The sequence below is a fragment of the Theobroma cacao genome, chromosome 4, assembly GCF_053813885.1.
Source record: "Theobroma cacao isolate CCN51 chromosome 4, ASM5381388v1, whole genome shotgun sequence".
In the NCBI taxonomy this organism is placed as follows: Eukaryota; Viridiplantae; Streptophyta; class Magnoliopsida; order Malvales; family Malvaceae; genus Theobroma; species Theobroma cacao.
In genome coordinates this window covers 39,087,291-39,104,727 of record NC_142642.1, presented here as the reverse complement: position 1 = coordinate 39,104,727, position 17,437 = coordinate 39,087,291, and the positions used below count along the sequence as shown (strand labels likewise).

The 17,437-nt window shown below is 36.8% G+C and overlaps 5 protein-coding genes across 7 annotated transcripts; 3 read left to right on the top strand and 2 right to left on the bottom strand.

The window, feature by feature from the left end:
- Positions 1-510: 510 nt before the first annotated feature.
- Positions 511-2,229, top strand: LOC18603373 (BSD domain-containing protein). The gene has a single exon (XM_007035297.3). The coding sequence runs from the start codon at positions 765-767 to the stop codon at positions 1,881-1,883; it is 1,119 nt and encodes a 372-aa protein (XP_007035359.3). The 5' UTR covers positions 511-764; the 3' UTR covers positions 1,884-2,229.
- Positions 2,230-3,753: 1,524 nt separating this feature from the next.
- LOC18603372 (Bax inhibitor-1 family protein) lies at positions 3,754-6,321 on the bottom strand. Its single transcript, XM_007035295.3, has 4 exons — positions 5,989-6,321; positions 4,571-4,684; positions 4,316-4,473; positions 3,754-4,195 (listed from the first exon to the last, which is right to left on the bottom strand). Exons 1-4 carry the CDS (start codon positions 6,254-6,256, stop codon positions 3,989-3,991), a joined length of 747 nt encoding a protein of 248 aa, XP_007035357.1. The 5' UTR covers positions 6,257-6,321; the 3' UTR covers positions 3,754-3,988.
- Positions 6,322-7,651: 1,330 nt separating this feature from the next.
- Positions 7,652-9,887, bottom strand: LOC18603371 (Tetratricopeptide repeat (TPR)-like superfamily protein). The gene has a single exon (XM_018118703.2). It carries the CDS (start codon positions 9,553-9,555, stop codon positions 7,723-7,725), a length of 1,833 nt encoding a protein of 610 aa, XP_017974192.2. The 5' UTR covers positions 9,556-9,887; the 3' UTR covers positions 7,652-7,722.
- Positions 9,888-10,376: 489 nt separating this feature from the next.
- Positions 10,377-13,551, top strand: LOC18603370 (protein FAR1-RELATED SEQUENCE 7-like). 3 transcript variants are annotated; one of them, XM_007035292.3, is made up of 2 exons: positions 10,377-10,595; positions 11,100-13,551. In XM_007035292.3, the coding sequence occupies exon 2, from the start codon at positions 11,135-11,137 to the stop codon at positions 13,406-13,408; it is 2,274 nt and encodes a 757-aa protein (XP_007035354.3). In that variant the 5' UTR covers positions 10,377-10,595; positions 11,100-11,134; the 3' UTR covers positions 13,409-13,551. The 3 variants fall into 3 exon arrangements, with proteins under 3 accessions (XP_007035354.3, XP_007035352.3, XP_007035353.3); XM_007035290.3 differs by having other exon boundaries at positions 11,095-13,551; XM_007035291.3 differs by having other exon boundaries at positions 11,091-13,551.
- A 1,059-nt stretch (positions 13,552-14,610) lies between these two features.
- Positions 14,611-15,705, top strand: LOC18603369 (F-box/kelch-repeat protein At3g06240-like). Its single transcript, XM_088805801.1, has one exon. The coding sequence runs from the start codon at positions 14,611-14,613 to the stop codon at positions 15,703-15,705; it is 1,095 nt and encodes a 364-aa protein (XP_088661927.1).
- Positions 15,706-17,437: the final 1,732 nt, after the last annotated feature.

Below are 17,437 nucleotides of genomic sequence, written 5' to 3'. Positions count from 1 at the left end.
TTTAAAAGTAAAGTTTATTTTTTTTAATTAGAAAAAAAAAAAAACTACACGAGTGAATCATAACAAACTGCCTTTCTTACTCATGCGCGGATGTCTTAATCTTGTCATCATTAATTCAATCATTAAAAGACTTGTTTCATAATTCTTAAATTTTAATTTTCAACTTTTATTTTTAATATTCATGAAATTTCCATAACAAGATAAATATGTTAAAAAATTTGTATTTTATAGATTATCATTATAAAAATTTTATTTATTATTCATAAATTAAATGTTATCATTTCATTAATAAATAAATTTAAAAATTAAAAAAATTTGAAAAATAAATGTTTATTTTGAATATGCTTAACAAAGTTAGGATTTGGAGGGTCAATATCATGCCATTTTCTTGATATAAAATTAATAAAATAGTAAAATTAGTTATAATAATGTAATTAGAGATGTGATTAAAAGCAAATTCTTAGTAATATTAATAGTTCTACTAAATTAAAAGCTGAAGTGTTCAATTTTTACAAAAAAAAATGGAAAAGTTTAGAAAAATTGGAACACCTCTCAAAATCGGCAATCCCTATCGCCTCGGACCGGCATGATCTGAGCTTCCCATGTGACTTAATTCCCAAGTCTCCCCCAAAACCTTCTCTCTCTCTCTCTCTCTCCCTATCCTTTCAGAAACCCTGATTTCGCATTAATATAAAAGAATTATAAAAGAGAAAGAAAAAAGGAGTGTTTTCTTCTGTTCTTCCGATTGAATTTGTGCAATCTCAATGGATTTCTTCAAATCCGTGTTCTCCGACGATGCCCAATGTCAATTCTCCGATCCACCCACCGACCCGAATCCGAATCCGAATCCGGGATCGAGGTGGAGCTTCGGCGGCCTAATGAGAACCCTTGCCGACAAGTCGGAGTCCGTGATGGAATCATACCGGAAGGACTTGGAGGATTTTGGATCCGGGTTAAAGAAGGAGACCGAGATTATTCGGAGCGTAGCCTCACAAGCCGTCAACGATTCCCTCGAGATCGGCGCCTCTGTTGCTCAGGAAAAGCTTGAGTCGGTGGGACAGGCCATTGATGACATCGGTAGCTCCGTTTGGAAATCAACAGCTCAGATCATCGCTCACGGTAAAGACACGTTCTTATCACCGTCCGACGATGATAATTCTGATTCTGAAAATGCTAATAGTAAGAAATTGAATATTAGTAATAATAGCAGCAATGAAAAACGGTACAGTCGTTTTGAGATGCAAATTCGAGCGCTTCAATCCGATAGAAGTACTTATTGTGCGGAACCGGAGGATTTGGAGGATTTTGAGAAATGGAAATTAGGGTTTAATTTGGAAGAAAAACAAGGGGAAATTGAGGATTTGTTTAAAGAAAATTCGGTTATTGAAGATACTTTCAAAGAGGTTGCTTCTGATGAAATCGAATCTAAGAGATATTGGAGTAATTATTTTTATAAGTTGAGTAGGCTAAGGAAAGCGGAGGAGGCGAGAGCTAAGCTTGTTAAACGTGCAATCTCAGGGGAGGAAGAGGAGGATTTGAGCTGGGATATTGATGAGGATGATGAAGAAGAGAGTAGAAATTCAGAGAGCGAGAAGAAGAATAATTTGACTGAAGATGGTGAGAAATGGTTGAAAAATGAGGAGGAGAAAGCAGATTCGTGTAAGGATAGTGATGTTTCAGTAGTTTCAAGCAATCTATCAATGCCTGAGGAGGAAGGGTGGGATGAGATTGAGGAGATACGGAGCAGTGATGAGAGTAAAGGGGAAGATGTTGGGAGCGGTAATAGGGTTGATCTGCGAAAGCGGATGATTGTTGCGGAGGAAGAGGAGGATTTGAGTTGGGATATTGATGATGAAGAGGAGGATCGGCCCGTTAAAGCTTGATTTGATATTGATATCTACAAAGGGATCAAAATCAAGTGTTAAATACTAGAATCATTGAAGTTCTTCTAAGATGATTTTTTTGTTTTTTAGATTTTATAGTTTACATATGATAAAAGATAATAAACATTGCAGTTCATTATGTAAATATTTCTCAGTCATTGGATTCAATTGTATAACTCAATTTTTTCTTTGAATTTTCATAAATATAAATCAGTCTATGTGAAACATTGGCAGAATTGTGTCTTTCTGATTCAAAATAGTCAGTCTACATGTTGTATGTTTGATCTAAATATTCAAGGCTATGATTAATAAACAGTGAATATTGATACTTGATTTTCTTTCTCAAGTATGTTCTTCATAATTTCTGGTTTTTGTCAAGATATTTTCAGCAGAGATGTCTATGCTTTTTGTTGTAGATTCCTTTGTGCTGATAGAGATTAGCATGTTGTCAAATGAGACGTACTAATTCCAACAAACTCATCTCAATCTTATTGCCTTGCTCCTTGCTTCAGTCGCTTGAATACCAAATTATTTATATGTATCTTCTTCATCTCAATCTTATTGCCTTGCTCCTTGCTTCAGTCGCTTGAATACCAAATTATTTATATGTATCTTCTTCATCTCAATCTTATTGCCTTGCTCCTTGCTTCAGTCACTTGAATACCAAATTATCTATATGCATCTTCTGGGCTTTCTTTCTATCATTACAGTGTTTGGTCGTAGTTGGGGTAAATGATGGTATGCTAATTTATATTTTATGAAGTACTTTGTTATCAGTTTGGTATGAATGATCATTAACTTTGCCTTTTTGTAGTGAAATTGACACTAGAGACCAATTTTGGTGCTTTTGGGATGTGTATCTTCAAGGCCATTCATCCATGTTCCCTCTACCCCCTCCTCTTTGGCCTCTTCCTATGTTCTTTGCTTTCTTCAGGCATAGCCTTATTGGCAATATTTCTTTTTGGTCATTCATTTTCTCTCCTTCTTTGGCCACCATTTTCCCACTGTAGTCTCCCACGTTGACCAATATGCTTTAGGGATGATGTTGTTTTGTTGCAAGGCAAACGAGATGCGGGGTACAACTTAATATTTGCTCAATTGGTGATTGCTCTACTTGTCTCATTAGGGGATGAGACCCTTTGTTTTCCCATTTGGCATGAATATGATTTTAGGCATGGTTCTCATTTCCTTTTAACTTCTTGACCAACTGTTTGGTCCGAAGTCTCAAGCGGCTCTCTGTTTCTTATATCTCTATGGTTCTTTGTTCACCATTCTTTCCATTGCCCTTGAGGATGGAGGAGGGCGCGAGGTGGGGGTGATTCGATGATAAGCAGCCCGGAAAACCACCGGTTGGGATGGTTACATTGGTTGTGCGGAATGGCTAGCCCGCTTTGGGGTGGAAGGTTAGGGTGACCCAAGTCTCGGCCTAAGAGCAATAAGAAGGTGAAATGAAGGCTTTGGGGTACAAATGGTAAGGAGAGTAGAAGAGAATGAAAGTAGGAGAGGTTTATGCCTACTCAGTTGTTACTTGTGGACTATGAATTTATATTTTTACTCAAACTCCCAATAAGAAAGATGAAGACTTTAACTAGCTAACATTTCTCCTTGATATGCCAACTCCCAATTTCAAGGATTAGCACATTCCAAGAAACGGGGCATGAAAATAGCCCAAAGACAAGATGCTGATCTGCAGCAAAGCATGAAGCAAAGACTGCAGCCATTACAAAAATCTAGGAAGCTTGTTTAAGTTCATTGCTAGATCGATTGACAATGGCTAATATACAATCTCTACAAGGGTAAGCAATTCCCCAACTTAAGCAGCTTCATGAACAAAAATTACTAAAGAATAATAAAAAAAAGGAGACTGATATCAAACAAGAAGAGAAATGCAATAGTAAAGTTGGGATAATCCCAATTATGCATCCGCATATCACAAACTTAACAGGTTAGAAAATGCAAATTGGAGCAGCCAGCACTAGTGCTGGTACAAAACCACAAGAGAGAATATACTATATAGAAAATTAATACTTTTCCTATGCTTCACACGATAGTTCCATGGCCATATGATTTCTTGCCAATCTCACCTTGTGAGAAATACTGTACATCTAATTATCCCCAGATCTCAGCACCCGCAAAATGGAAATGAACAAATTCAGGATGTCCAAATAGAGAGCAGCAGAGGCCAATATGTAATCATCATATGTGAAGCGCTTGATCAGGTTGTCAGTGTCATAGACAATGTATCCACAGAAAATCAAGGCACTAATTCCACCATAGATGGCAACAGATGTTGGGCCGAGTGGGAAGAACATCTGCATGATAATAAAACATATACCGAGTCAGATGAATCCTACATTTAAGTATTTGGAAGCACAAATAATCATATAGCGTTGAACTTCCAATTGCATAGGTAGACGACAGACACATCTCACCTGGATTAGACCAGTTAGGATGAGGATAATAAGGCTGGTGAACAAAATTGGGCCAAGATAGCTAAAGTCCTTGCCCTTCTTAGATGCCCAGAAAGTGTAGCCAGTAAGAGATGTAACCACACCTGCTGTCAAAATCAGTGCTTCAAGCACAATTCTTCCTGAAATCATACAATGAAAGCAAATAGTTAGAGTATAACTCTATATTTATATCTAAACCTAGGATTTGTTAACAGAAAACATCAGGTAAGCACTAACCATCAGTATTAGCACAGCTCACACCAACTGTGAGACTCAGTGACACAGTGAAGAGGCCAAGGACGATCAAGTTCACAGGGTGCTTTTGGTGATAGACGTGCAAGGGCCACAACACTGCATGAATTAAGTTTTATAGTAACAATAAGGCATAGCAGCGTGACACAACAAATGAAACATGGCTCCTTCAGATATGAGTAAATGCTTGGGAGAAAAGGAGGCCTTTATAATTCAAGCTAGTAGATTACAAATAAAGTCAGGGAGTTCTTAACTTGTCTGCTTTTAACCATTTTAAAAGAAAGATATGTTTTATTCAGGTTTAATATCAATCTGAAAATAAGGTTGAGGGCAAATATGACTTCAATGACTACTGAGAGTCTGAGACCAATCTTACCAAACTTATCAGAATTCAAATAAAGCAAATTTAGGTCATTATAAGGGGTATACAGCATCAAATTTTAAGTTCTAAGTTTACAAAAATTATAGGTCATGAAAACTATTAACTACCAAATATTTTAAACCCAAACAAAGAGAAATGTAAATTAGTAAAAGTTACAAGAAAGCTCAATGGTTAGTCATTTGCCATTGATTACAATAATTATTGGTACCAACTGCAGCACAAAAGCCGGTAAACAGTTTCAAACAAAGGTAAAGTTATTATGGGAAAGCAACAAAGTAAACAAAACTCACACAAAAGCAATAGGCTATTGCTAATATGCTTTCCAGTATTTACTTTGGTTTCAAAGTCTTAACTCTCTACTTCTCTTTATCATATTCCAACATACAAATCATCAAAGCAAAGTAGAAGGTCTCCAGCATTAGTTTCTGTTACGAATAGTGCACAACACTTTATTTAAAAACCCAACATTACAAATTAAATGACACAAAAAGAGACAGCAATAAGTCCTTAAACTATAAATTACCTATGAAAAGCGTCGGAATAAAGCAGCAAACAGATAGAATCAATATACAGTGACAATGGCAGAAAACTGTCAAATCCTTACTTAAGCCCTACAGTTAAGAATCTTTTCTACACATAAATCCCATCAACCCTTTCTTCAAACGATTCTCTATTTTCTTTAAAAGCATCATATATTGCAATTAAATTCTATCATCATTTTATATAAATTCAATAACCCAGCTTTGCTCATCCATCGAAACCCTGATTATAGAGATGGATTTAATCTAACCTTAACCTAACGCTAGAAAAAGATTAATTTAATCTAACCTTAACCTAATGCTTCAAAAAGAACAACTTCAGAATAAAAATTGAAAAAATTTTGCTCTAATTCACATATAATAGTATTTAAAGGAACCCTAACAAACATTTCTTTCAAAAAAATTTAGAATTTACCAAGATTAAAGTGCGTGAAAAAAAAATCAAAATGAAACAAAAAAGGAAAAAAAGGAGAGGAATTTACAGATGAAGGGGATTAAACAGAGGAAGAGTAAGAGGCCAGAATTTCCGCGGAGGAGCTCGTTGACCGGAGCCGACAACACCACGAAGGCGGAGACCACGGTGGTGAGAACCAGCTGTGCCGCCAGGATGCCGTAAACCTTGCGGATAAAGCCCCATCGCAACTGGTTCTCGCCGTAGCTGATTCCCGGGTAAAGAGTCTCCCCTGACTCTAGATCTATCTGTTCCGCCTTGCTGGCGCCCTTGCTGTTCACGCGCTCGTATCCGTTCATCGTCTTTTCTCTGTTTCCTTGCTCCTTCTCTTGTTTTCTCGTAAAATGAGATGGGTAGAAAGTCAAGTAACCGTGGGAACATATATAGAGAGATGAAGGTAGCCAATCAAAATGGTTGGTAAGGTGGGGTCCACGCGTTATTAAGAAACCTGATAATTAATCATCAAATGTTTACTTTAATTTGATTGGGAGTTTATAACTTTTTTAGATTTTTTCAATTTGACCTTTATCTTATTGTTGGAGTCATCCAATTAAAAAAACAAAACTCAAAATTCTGTATTATAAAACACTTTAAATGGTGATAATTAGTAATAATTTTTTTGGTATAATATTTAAAAAATTATTAAATTATTTAAAAAATTTTAAATTTTTAAAATTTTTTTATTATATTTAATCAAATCCATGAAATTTTACTTTGAGGTAAAAAGGTCTTTGTGACTAATTAGGAACTAATTGACCTTAATTATTGATGTGGAAGACGAAAAATGCTATATGATCAAATCATTTTGTTACATTTATATGTCATGTTATCATTTATTATGATATATCAACATACCACGCGATATACAATAAACAAGTGACATAACATATTATAAATGTTATAAAAAAATAAAAATTTATTTAAAATTTTTAAATAGTTTAATTTTTTTTAAGTATAATGTCTCTCTCTTTTGTTTCAATGAGAAATGGGAGAACTTTACAATTGAGAGTAGGGTTTTCAATTGGAAATTGAGTTGATTTTAACAACTCAAACTATAGGATCATCCCCCATGGGTAAAATTTCATGGAAATGTGGAAATTGGGAAATTGAAACTTCAAAGTTGTACATGGACATACTCAAAAGTCCAATACCATAATTTCTCAGAAAATCCATGGATAAAATTTCTGCAAATTTGTAAGCATAAACCCCTTGAAATGTCAACACTAAGTTCAAAATTTTGGCATATTTATTCAATGAAAGGAAAATGATGATCACAGAGACTAGATTAACACAATCAACAATGGAAGCATGTTTCTCATCAATGAGGAAAAATAATAACTAGAATAAATTTTTCAAAGTTGTTGGGGGAGAAACAAGGTAATCAAATGAAGAGCTTGCTGAAAATGAGACAGACTCATGGTTGACTTCTATTACATGCTAAAATTCGGAATTTTAAAACCAATAATTTCTTTGTTGTATTGTTCCTTTAGCCAGGGCAAAGTATGTTAGATGTAGATATATGCAGACAAGCTTCAGATCGATTGAATGTCATCCATTGGACAGCATTTTGCTGTTCTACAATATATGCAAGTTTCAACTCATTCAACATTAACATTCATCTTATTAGTTGGTTGTCATAAAAAGTGAAAATCACTGCAATGTTAGTCTCGAGATGATCTAAAGATACCCAAAGCAATCAAAAGAACATGCATCGATTATCTTTGCTAGTTCATCATAGATACGTTACAAAAAGGAAAAGCTTTGCTTAATTTATTTCTAAAACCTCTCCTAAACATGATTCAACAAAATGGGCATTTCGTTCGCAAAACTTGGTAACCAGGGAATGGCATATGCCATTTCTAAGTGCATAACCTATTCTAAACATAAAATCCAAAACAAGTAAAGAATCATCTAACCTATCACTTTGTGAGAGACACTGAACCAGTTTCTCAAAAGTCTCCTTTCGTGGTTTGAGTCTATTCTTCAGCATTTCTACCAACCGTTCCATCCCCTCTGCAACATATCCTTGCTCACACAATCCAGCAATGACATGATCATGTGTACAGACTATTGGTTCTAGACCCCTAGTTTGCATATCATTCAACAAATCTTTGGCTTCTTGCATGTGACCCACCTGACATAGATTTTTGATTATAGGGGTATAAGAGGGAGTAGACGGCTGTAAACCCTGTACCAAGAGTTCTTTCAGAAGATTTAGACTCTCTACAATTTTCCCTTCCATGCAAAAGCCCTTGATCAGAGTGTTGAATGTGATTAAATCACGAACAATGCCCTTTTCAGGCATTTCTTCAAATAAACGATAAGCCTCATCCATCCTTCCATGCCAACAAAACCCTGCTATCATGGTATTGTAACTCACAGTGGTTTCTCCGTAGCCTCTGTCCAGCATCTCCTTAAATAACTTTTCTGCCTCTTCGAGGTCATGGACCTTGTAAAGCCCATGGAGAAGTGCATTATAAGTGTATTCATTTGGGAGCATTCCCTTATTAATCATCTCAAACCACAGTTTTCTAGCATGCCCAAGCCACTCCATCTTACATAGACCATGAATCATTGTTGTATACATGACCCTGTCTGGAGCATACCCTCTATCCTTGAGATCATTGAAAATCCTGTAACCCTCCAGCCACTTTCTCTTCTTACAGAGTCCGTTAATGATTTCCTGATATGTATAAATATCCGGAGCACGATTCCTAGCTATCATTGTGTGAAGAAGTTCAGATACTCTACCATAATTCCTTGTCTTGCAGAATCCAGCAATCAATTTGTTAAAAACAACATTATCTGGCACCAACCCATCTTCCAAAACCTGTCGAAGAAGCTCATAACCTTTCGAAGCATTCCCATCATTACAAAAGGCTTGAATCAGACAACCAACAGTCGCAACATCAATATCCACCACAACACCTGAATCTATCATATCCTGATACAATTTCCACACAAAATCATTCCTGCCAACCTTAAGAAAAGCCAACAATGCTAAATTCCACGTTGCTACTGATGGACGATATCCAATCTTATTCAACATGGAAAACATCTCAACTGCTTCTTCGACCAATCCAACCTCACAAAGACGTCTTAAGTAAAGCTCTAAAGCACGCGGCTCAGGGCTGAAACCAGTCTGTTCAAGAAAATTTCTTGCTGCTTTACAGGCATTAGCCTCCACAAGCTTATCAAAAAGCACATTACAGGAATCAAGGTCAGGTGAAAAATCATATTTAGACCGCAGCCAGTGAAAGAAACACAGAGAGAGAAACACATTTTCTTGCTGTCTCAAAAGCTCCCGAAAAAACACAGGATCCGAAAAATTAAAAGAAGGGAACTTTGAGAGCAGATTTTCCTCCCACCTGGGTATTGTTCTAGTAATCTTGCAAACTTGCTTTACAATGTCTAAATTTGGTTGGTTTATAGCATCATCCGTTTCTCTACTTTGGTTTTGAATTTCTCTCAATTCCTTCGCAATAAAATTCGTTTCTTTGGAATCTACACTGAGATTTCTAATCTGGGTATTAGGGCTTTGGAGTCTACGAGGGTTTTGCCTAAGTAAGGTTATTAGGAATGATGAAGCTCTGGCCATGGAATATTAGTGTTTTCACTAATTTACATTAATGGGTATTTTCCATTTAAGGCAAAAATGGAAGATTTAAGGTAAACAACTGAATAGGTACATAGAAGAATCAGAATGGAACTTACTGAGTTATTGGATTTGGAATTCCAAGTTGGAACATTGGAAGATGAAATCGTATCCAGCGAGAGAATGACTGTGCAAAGATTGAGAGTGAATTCAACTGCTGTTATTGTCAGTTTGACAAGAGCAGAGAACAATACAGAGAGAGAGAGACTGAGGAACTTTGTGGCTGAAGCTCTGTTCCTCTGCCTGGTGTGGGGGCCTTCTCTCTGTTTTTTAAGTAAATTTAATTAATCAATTTTCATGAAATATAATATAAAGTTTATATTATAAGTGAACTAAATATGATTTTTTATTAGTAAATAATTTTAAAAATTGAAAATTTTAAATAAATATTTATTTTAAAAAGTTAAATTTTTATTTTTGCATATTTATGAAATCATATTATTAAGTGTTAACATGTAAATACGTAATATATCAAATATAAAATCATATTTAATATATTATTTGTGTATAAATATTTATGAATGAATTAAATATAATTATGTTATTAATAAATAAATTTAAAAATTAAAAATTATCCAAAATATAAGATAGTATAATAGAATCAAGAAATACAATAAAAATAAAATTCAGAAATAGTAATAGAATAAAAAAAACTAAATAAACATAAAAAAATGAAATAACTATATATATATAAAAAAGAGACGTGATGGGCTATAGTAACTATATAGCAAGACAGAAAAGAGAAGAGCCGATGCTGAAGAAAGCGGTCAATGGAAGATTAGGAGCCAACAGCAGCATTAACCACTTCTCTTCTCTCCTTTCAAAACCCTTAATTTTCCTATCTCTTATTTTCCTTCTGCCCCATAATTTCCCGCCAAAAAAAGGAGACAAATCAGAAGCAGATTATACAGATTTAGTGATTTGACTCTAGACCCGGAGATGGGCATTGATTCAGGCTCAAGCCACTTCACAGATTTCAAAAGGTAATTCATTGTTCACCTTTTCTTGGGGTTTGGGGGAGGAGGGGAACCCCTGATTTTAATTTGTCTTAATTTGCCGTTAATCCAGTTGTTATTTGTTTGGCCGTTGAATTTTAATGCTTTCTTTGAGCTTTCTTATGTGATTGAATTTCTGGGTTTCTCTTCATTTCTTCATCAAATTATTGTATATGTTAATTTTTCAATTCCTAGTCCATTATAGTGACTCCACATAGAAGTAAAAGAAAGGAAAAGAACGGTTTTTTTTTTAATAAAAAAATTTTTCATTTGGATTTTAAAGATGCAGGTGGAATCTTCATTCTTTTGGCTTTAATCTGTTAAATGATGCATTTATACAAAGATATTGATTAATCAAGAAAATTTTGAAGAAAATTTGCACCCTCAGAAAAGCAGTACAAGTATTTTATTTGGAGTTGCTGAGGTAGAAAGATCAAAGCCATATTTAGGTGATCTTCTTCTAATTATTTGATTTTAATTAAGGCAGCTCAGATATAAATGCTAACAGTGGAGAATGCGTGAATGCTATGTTTGTGAAAGCCTACCCTGTTGGTATGGTGCATATGCTTAACAATGGTAATGTGGAAGACGAAGGAGAGTCTAGAATGGAACCATACGTGGGTTTGGAGTTTGATTCAGCAGATGAGGCACGTGAGTTCTATGGTCAGTATGCAATCCGTGTCGGGTTCAAAATTCGGACTGGTCAGCTGTATCGCTCAAGAACGGATGGGTCAGTTTCATCGAGAAGATTTGTGTGCTCAAAAGAAGGGTTTCAGCTGAATTCAAGGACAGGTTGTCCTGCTTTCATTAGGGTACAAAGACGTGATTCAGGGAAGTGGCTTATTGACCAAATTCAGAAGGATCATAACCATGAACTTGGGCCTGTAGGCGAAAGCCATTCACCTATTTTGCAGCAGACCCCTCCTGTGGTTACAAAATCATTGGTTGAAGTGTTGCGTAGGCCGAAAGTCAAATTGCTGGAAGAAATAGATAATGGGGGACTGATCCCATCTGGCATCATTAATTTCAAACGGCACAAACGAGGAGGAGATGGAGGGCAATCTATAGCTGAACCATACACGGGTCTAGAGTTTAATTCAGCTAATGAAGCATATGGATATTATCAAGCATATGCTGAAGGTGCTGGGTTTAGAGTTCGGATTGGTCAGTTGTTTCGCTCAAAGAATGATGGTTCAATTACTTCCCGCAGATTTGTGTGCTCAAAGGAAGGGTTTCAGCACCCTTCAAGAGTAGGTTGTGGGGCATATATGAGGATTAAGAGGAAAGACTCCGGCACTTGGATAGTAGACCGTCTTCACAAAGATCATAATCACGATCTTGAAGTGCATGCGGTGTACCAGAGGAAATTTTCCACAGCTTCAAAGAAATTATTAGAGGAGGAAGCTGGTGGCCTGGCCTCTATGGATCTAGTTGAAGTAAATAATGGCAAGCTTGTCAAAAGAAGGCAAGAAAACAAAATTGGAGCTGAGTGGTACTCTGTACTTTTTGAGTATTTTCAAACCAGACAAGCAGAAGATACTGGATTCTTTTATTCAGTAGATGTTGACAATGGTAGTTGCATGAGTGTTTTTTGGGCAGATGGCAGGTCTAGATTTTCATGCAGTCAATTTGGTGATGTTATTGTTTTTGATGCTTCATACAGGAAAAATAACTATGTGGTGCCATTTGCAACATTTGTTGGAGTAAACCACCACAAGCAGCCGGTGCTTCTTGGATCTGCTCTGATTGCTAATGAATCAAAGGAGTCTTTTACTTGGTTGTTTCAAACATGGTTTAGGGCAATGTCTCGGTGCCATCCCAAGTCAATTATTGCTGATCAAGACATGGCCATCCAGCAAGCAATTGCTAAAGTCTTTCCTGGGACTCATCATCGTTTTTCTTTGTGGCAGATTAGAGCCAAGGAGCGAGAGAATTTCCGGTCAATGCCTAATGAATTTAGATATGAGTACGAAAAGTGTGTCTATCAAAGTCAGACAACTGTTGAGTTCAATACCACATGGAATTTGCTTATTACTAAATATTGCTTGAGGGAAAACATTTGGCTGAAACATATGTATGAAAAGCGTGAAAGTTGGGTTCCATTGTATTTGCGGGGAAAATTTTTTGCTGGCATCCCCATAGGTGAAAGTGTTGAATCATTATTTGGTACACAAGTAAATGGTCAAACACCACTTAGAGAGTTTATCTCACGATATGAACAGGGACTTGAGCAAAGTCGTGAAGAGGAAAGAAAAGAAGATTTCAATTCTTTTAATTTGCAGGCTTATCTGCAAACAAAGGAACCAGTTGAAGAACAATGTAGAAGGCTCTATACTTTTACCATCTTCAAAATATTTCAAGATGAACTTCTCCAATCTTATAGTTATATTGGGATAAAGACTTACGAAGAAGGGGCCATTAGCAGGTATGTGGTTCGACGGTCTGGGAATGAGAATGACAAACATGCTGTTACCTTTAGTGCAGTCAACCTCAGTGTTAATTGTAGCTGTCAAATGTTTGAATTTATAGGGGTACTATGCAGACATGTCTTGAAAGTGTTCAAACTGTTGGACATGAGGGAACTTCCTCCTCAATATATCTTATATCGGTGGATGAGAAATCCCGAGTATCGTATTCTATGTGGTGCTGAGTCAGGGATAAGCTCCCAAGAACTAAAGGCCTTTATGGTCTGGAGTTTAAGAGAAACTGCTTGTAAATATGTGGAATGTGGGGCAGCATCTGTAGAAAAATATAAACTTGCACATGAGATTATGCGTGAAGGTGGAAAAAGGCTATGTTGATTGAGATTACTTTTTGTAATAACCTGTTTAGGTTAAATCATGTATGTTGAATAGCATGTGTAGCTAGTTTTTTGACTGGTTGGATGTAACTGAAGACTGTTAAGTTGTTTTTGGATAACAATGCCTTGTGTCCATTTGAATCATACCTGTCAATATTGCATACCTCCATAGCCATGTTCTTTTTTCCGTTTTTCAGAGACCATGATCTTTTCCCCAAAAAATAATCAGAGACCATGATTTGATGATTGTTAAGCCACAGTTTTTGGCACAATAGTTTTGAAAGGACCACTTCTCCTAGTGATACTTGGGTAAGTAAGAGCCGAGTGCCGTCTAGAGCATAAGCACAAATGCTGACAATGTGTGTAAACCAAGTAGATAAACTAGAGCTTGTTTTTAAGTCAAAAATGACTTACACCAACATGATCATGCCTGGAGCAAGACCCTTAGTATGATCAATAATTTCGTAAGCATATGCCTGCTACGTTCTACTTCCTCAAGGTAATTACTAGGAGCAGTGTCCTTGTATTTCTTCCACTGAACGGGTTGCTGCAACACTTCAGACTCAGAAATTTAAATTAACACCATGTAGTTTTCTTACCATTACATGTTAAGTTTGTAGGCTTTTTCATCACCAAAGTAAGTTTGCTCGTTTGTAGGCTTTATTTTTGTTGATCTTCCTTCATGTTCTTGCTATTGCTTGACTGCAATTTTCGGTTCTCTGTAATGTTTACCAGCACAAGCAGCGTCTATTTTTGGGCCTTGTATGTACAAAATAAGCCTAAAGCATAACAACAAAAAGTCCAACTTCAATATAGACCGTGGGCTCTCTGAGAGGCTAAGTAAAAGACTAACAAAGTGGAATAGCCATTGCATGTGAACTTGGGTTTTCAACCCACATAGAATCTTCCGACTCTGATAGTCACAGGAGCACTTTAAAAAATAAGAATGAAATGACAGAGAATTGAATCTGCTTCATCGTAGAAAAGAAACACAGTTGCACTAGGAGAGAAACTATAAAAGATTTAGGCTTGATACCTAAATAAGTCTCTTCTGAACTACACCAGAGTGAGAGATTAATTAATTTAATCTGTTTTAAGGTTGGCTTACAAGTTATATAAAGAATAGTATCGAAAGAACTCTTCCAACCTTACTTCATGCAGCCGCTCTCTTAGAAGAGCAGTATCCGAAGAAAGCAAGACAACATGGCAAGGCCTAATGACGTTCCACAAGATATTTTAGATCAGATACTCTCACGCTTGCCTGTCAAGTCTCTGCTAAGATTCAAGAGCGTCTCCAAGTCATGGAGGTGTTTCATCTCTAGCCCTCCATTCACCGGAAACCATCTCCGACGAGCATCATCTCTGGACCCTGGAATCACTGCTCTAAAGATTCTTATATCGAAACCTGATGGATTCAGGTTCGTAGATTGTGAACCATCGCACTTCCCTGCTGCCGTACGCCTTCGTTTTCCACCAAAAGTAACACCTGATATCAGTGATCATGTCCAGTTGTTCGGTTCGTGTCATGGCTTGGTATGTTTAGGTGTTGGCAACCCCAGGCATCTGGTTTTGTGGAACCCATCAACCGGAGACTCCAAGACTTTGCCAGATAATTATGATGTTATACCAGTTCCAGCTATGTGGAATTGTATTGGGGGTCTTGGTTATGACCCATCCTCTGATGATTACAAAGTGTTTCTAAGTAATAATTCACTGTTTGTGATCTTTTCACTGAGGAAAAATTCGTGGAGAAGGATACAATTAGACTACGGGCCTTGTGTCTATACTAATGGGGTTTATAGCAATGGAGCTCTCCATTGGAAGAATTACGGCGATGGTAGGATCTTTGGTTTTGATTTAGAGACAGAGAGATTCTATCTAGTGCCAGGACCTGACCTTGTCAATAACGATGCGCTCTACTTCCAAAGAGGCACTTTATTTGAAGTCGGTGGAGAAAGACTTGGCGTTGGTGGTTTTGAGTTCTGGTTGATGAAGACACATGGCGTCAAGGAATCTTGGACAAGGATACGTAATACACCCGAGTTTGATGAATGGCCCCGTATCTGGAACTCCTTCAAATGCCTTTTAGAAAACAATGATTTTATAGTACTAGGTGGTCTACAGCAAGAAATTATAACGCATAATGCTAACGGAATCGGAAGACAAATTAAAAATACTATGATTTGCGATGATCCAATTGCAAGTTGGTGTAGAGACTGGAAGGTTCGTGGTCATCCGCATCGACGTGAAGCAATTGCATATATGGAGAGTCTGATTTCACCTCATCTCAGTCATTAGCCTATCAGGCACGGAACAAGAATAAAATAACCAAGTAGATGAACTATAACTGGTTTTTAAGTTAAAAATGGCTCACAGTACCAACATGATCATGCCATCAATAGTTTGCTTAAGGATATGCCTGCTACTCTTTACTTCCTCAAAGGTGGAAGTGTCATTGTTTTTTCTTCTACTGAATGAGTTGCTGCAACATTTCAAACCCAGAAATTTAAAATAGACTATCTACTTTTCTTACCATTACATGTTGAGTTTGTAGGGTTTTTCATCACCAAAGTAAGTTTGTAGGCTTTCTTTTTTCTGTTGATCTTTCCTTCATGCATGTACTCTGGCTATTGATTTACTGCAATTTCCTGTTCTTTGTTCTGTTTTCCAGCCCAAGTAGCCTGGCCTTCGACATACAAAATAAGCCTAAAGTATGACACCAATGTGTCCAACTCCAATGTAGACCATGGGCTATCTAAAAAAGACGAAGTAAAATACCAACAAAGTGGAATAGCCAATGCATATGATATTGGGTTTTTAACCCACAGAATCTTCCAATTCCACAAAAAAAGGGGAAAATTCATCAAATAAACATATTATCAGATTCACAAGAGCACTTTAAAACATGTATCATTGGGAAAAAAAAGAACTTAATAACCCCTGTGAACTGAACAATACAAAATACAATCCAAGAAAGAACCAAAGTCATTGTTGACATTAAATGTGCAAGAATCTAAAACTTGAGCCTGTGCTCTGAAAGATGGTCTTGTTAGAAGACAAGGTTCTCCCCAAATATAAAGAAGATCATCCATAACACTAATGGGTCCACGAGGAGCATGTGTCACTGCACACTCATCAGGCTGGGACCCGAAAGTGTGTGCAGACAAAACCTAGTATAACAAAAGAAAATGATGGAGTTTCGGATTAAATTGATAAGTGGAATGATGTATAATTTCAGGATAATAATAAAAAAAAAGTTGAAAAAAAAAGAGAATAAAGGAAATTATTTATTTGAGGATTTGATTTGTAATGGGAATTTAATTAGGGGGGGGGGGGGGGGGGGGGGTGGTGGGATTAAGAAACTCTGTTCATTTTTTGTTTTGGTTTAGGGAAGGGTAATGGTTTAAAGCTTTTAGCGGAATGAGGGAGGATAGGGAGAAGAGCAGGGGAAAAAGTAAGTGGGTGGGGGAAAGGTTCATCAGGGGGAGTGAAGTTTAAGGATATTCTTTAGGGGGTGCTATGAGTCTAGAATTAGGTGACATGACAGTGGATGTTGAAAGAAAGTGAGAAAGCTTGATTTGTTGAGTGGGACTCGGAAAATACAAAACTTATTTAGTCATTAGAGTAGGAGTGCTGGTAGGAGTGTACCATCCACGATTCGAATGGCGAGGAGAAAAGTTCTACTACTCTTACGCCATGGAATTTTTTTTCTTCTGCTGCTGTTGCACCTTGGCTCTTGGCATAACAGGGTGTATGATCAAGAGTCTTTTCCAGCTGCAGGGTTGTGAATCATCACAAGCTGAATGAAATGAAAAAACCAGCAAGGGTGATGAAGAGAAAATGAATTCAACATGCTGGAGAGAAAAGGTTAGGGGAAGCAAGGGAGCACTAAAGCACGGCAACAGAAAGTTGGAGTGCTATGCTGCTGGTTGAACAAGGTTTATCACAGTTTCAACAATGAGTTGAAGCTGCTCCAACTTTTCCCTTAAATGTTTGAGTGATCTTTCTTGTTTGCTGGTTGAATATTCTG

What these genes read in the sequence shown, in the direction of transcription:
- LOC18603372 (XM_007035295.3), bottom strand. Translation starts at nt 6,256, where the DNA reads ATGAACGGATACGAGCGCGTGAACAGCAAGGGCGCCAGCAAGGCGGAA. An exon ending in GAGCTGTGCTAATACTGATG is followed by an intron (nt 4,474 to 4,570) that starts GTTAGTGCTTAC and finishes GTATGATTTCAG; the next exon opens with GAAGAATTGTGCTTGAAGCA. An exon ending in TCCTAACTGGTCTAATCCAG is followed by an intron (nt 4,196 to 4,315) that starts GTGAGATGTGTC and finishes ATTATCATGCAG; the next exon opens with ATGTTCTTCCCACTCGGCCC.
- LOC18603369 (XM_088805801.1), top strand. Translation starts at nt 14,611, where the DNA reads ATGGCAAGGCCTAATGACGTTCCACAAGATATTTTAGATCAGATACTC.
- LOC18603370 (XM_007035290.3), top strand. Translation starts at nt 10,552, where the DNA reads ATGGGCATTGATTCAGGCTCAAGCCACTTCACAGATTTCAAAAG. An exon ending in CACTTCACAGATTTCAAAAG is followed by an intron (nt 10,596 to 11,094) that starts GTAATTCATTGT and finishes TAATTAAGGCAG; the next exon opens with CTCAGATATAAATGCTAACA.
- LOC18603371 (XM_018118703.2), bottom strand. Translation starts at nt 9,555, where the DNA reads ATGGCCAGAGCTTCATCATTCCTAATAACCTTACTTAGGCAAAACCCT.
- LOC18603373 (XM_007035297.3), top strand. Translation starts at nt 765, where the DNA reads ATGGATTTCTTCAAATCCGTGTTCTCCGACGATGCCCAATGTCAATTC.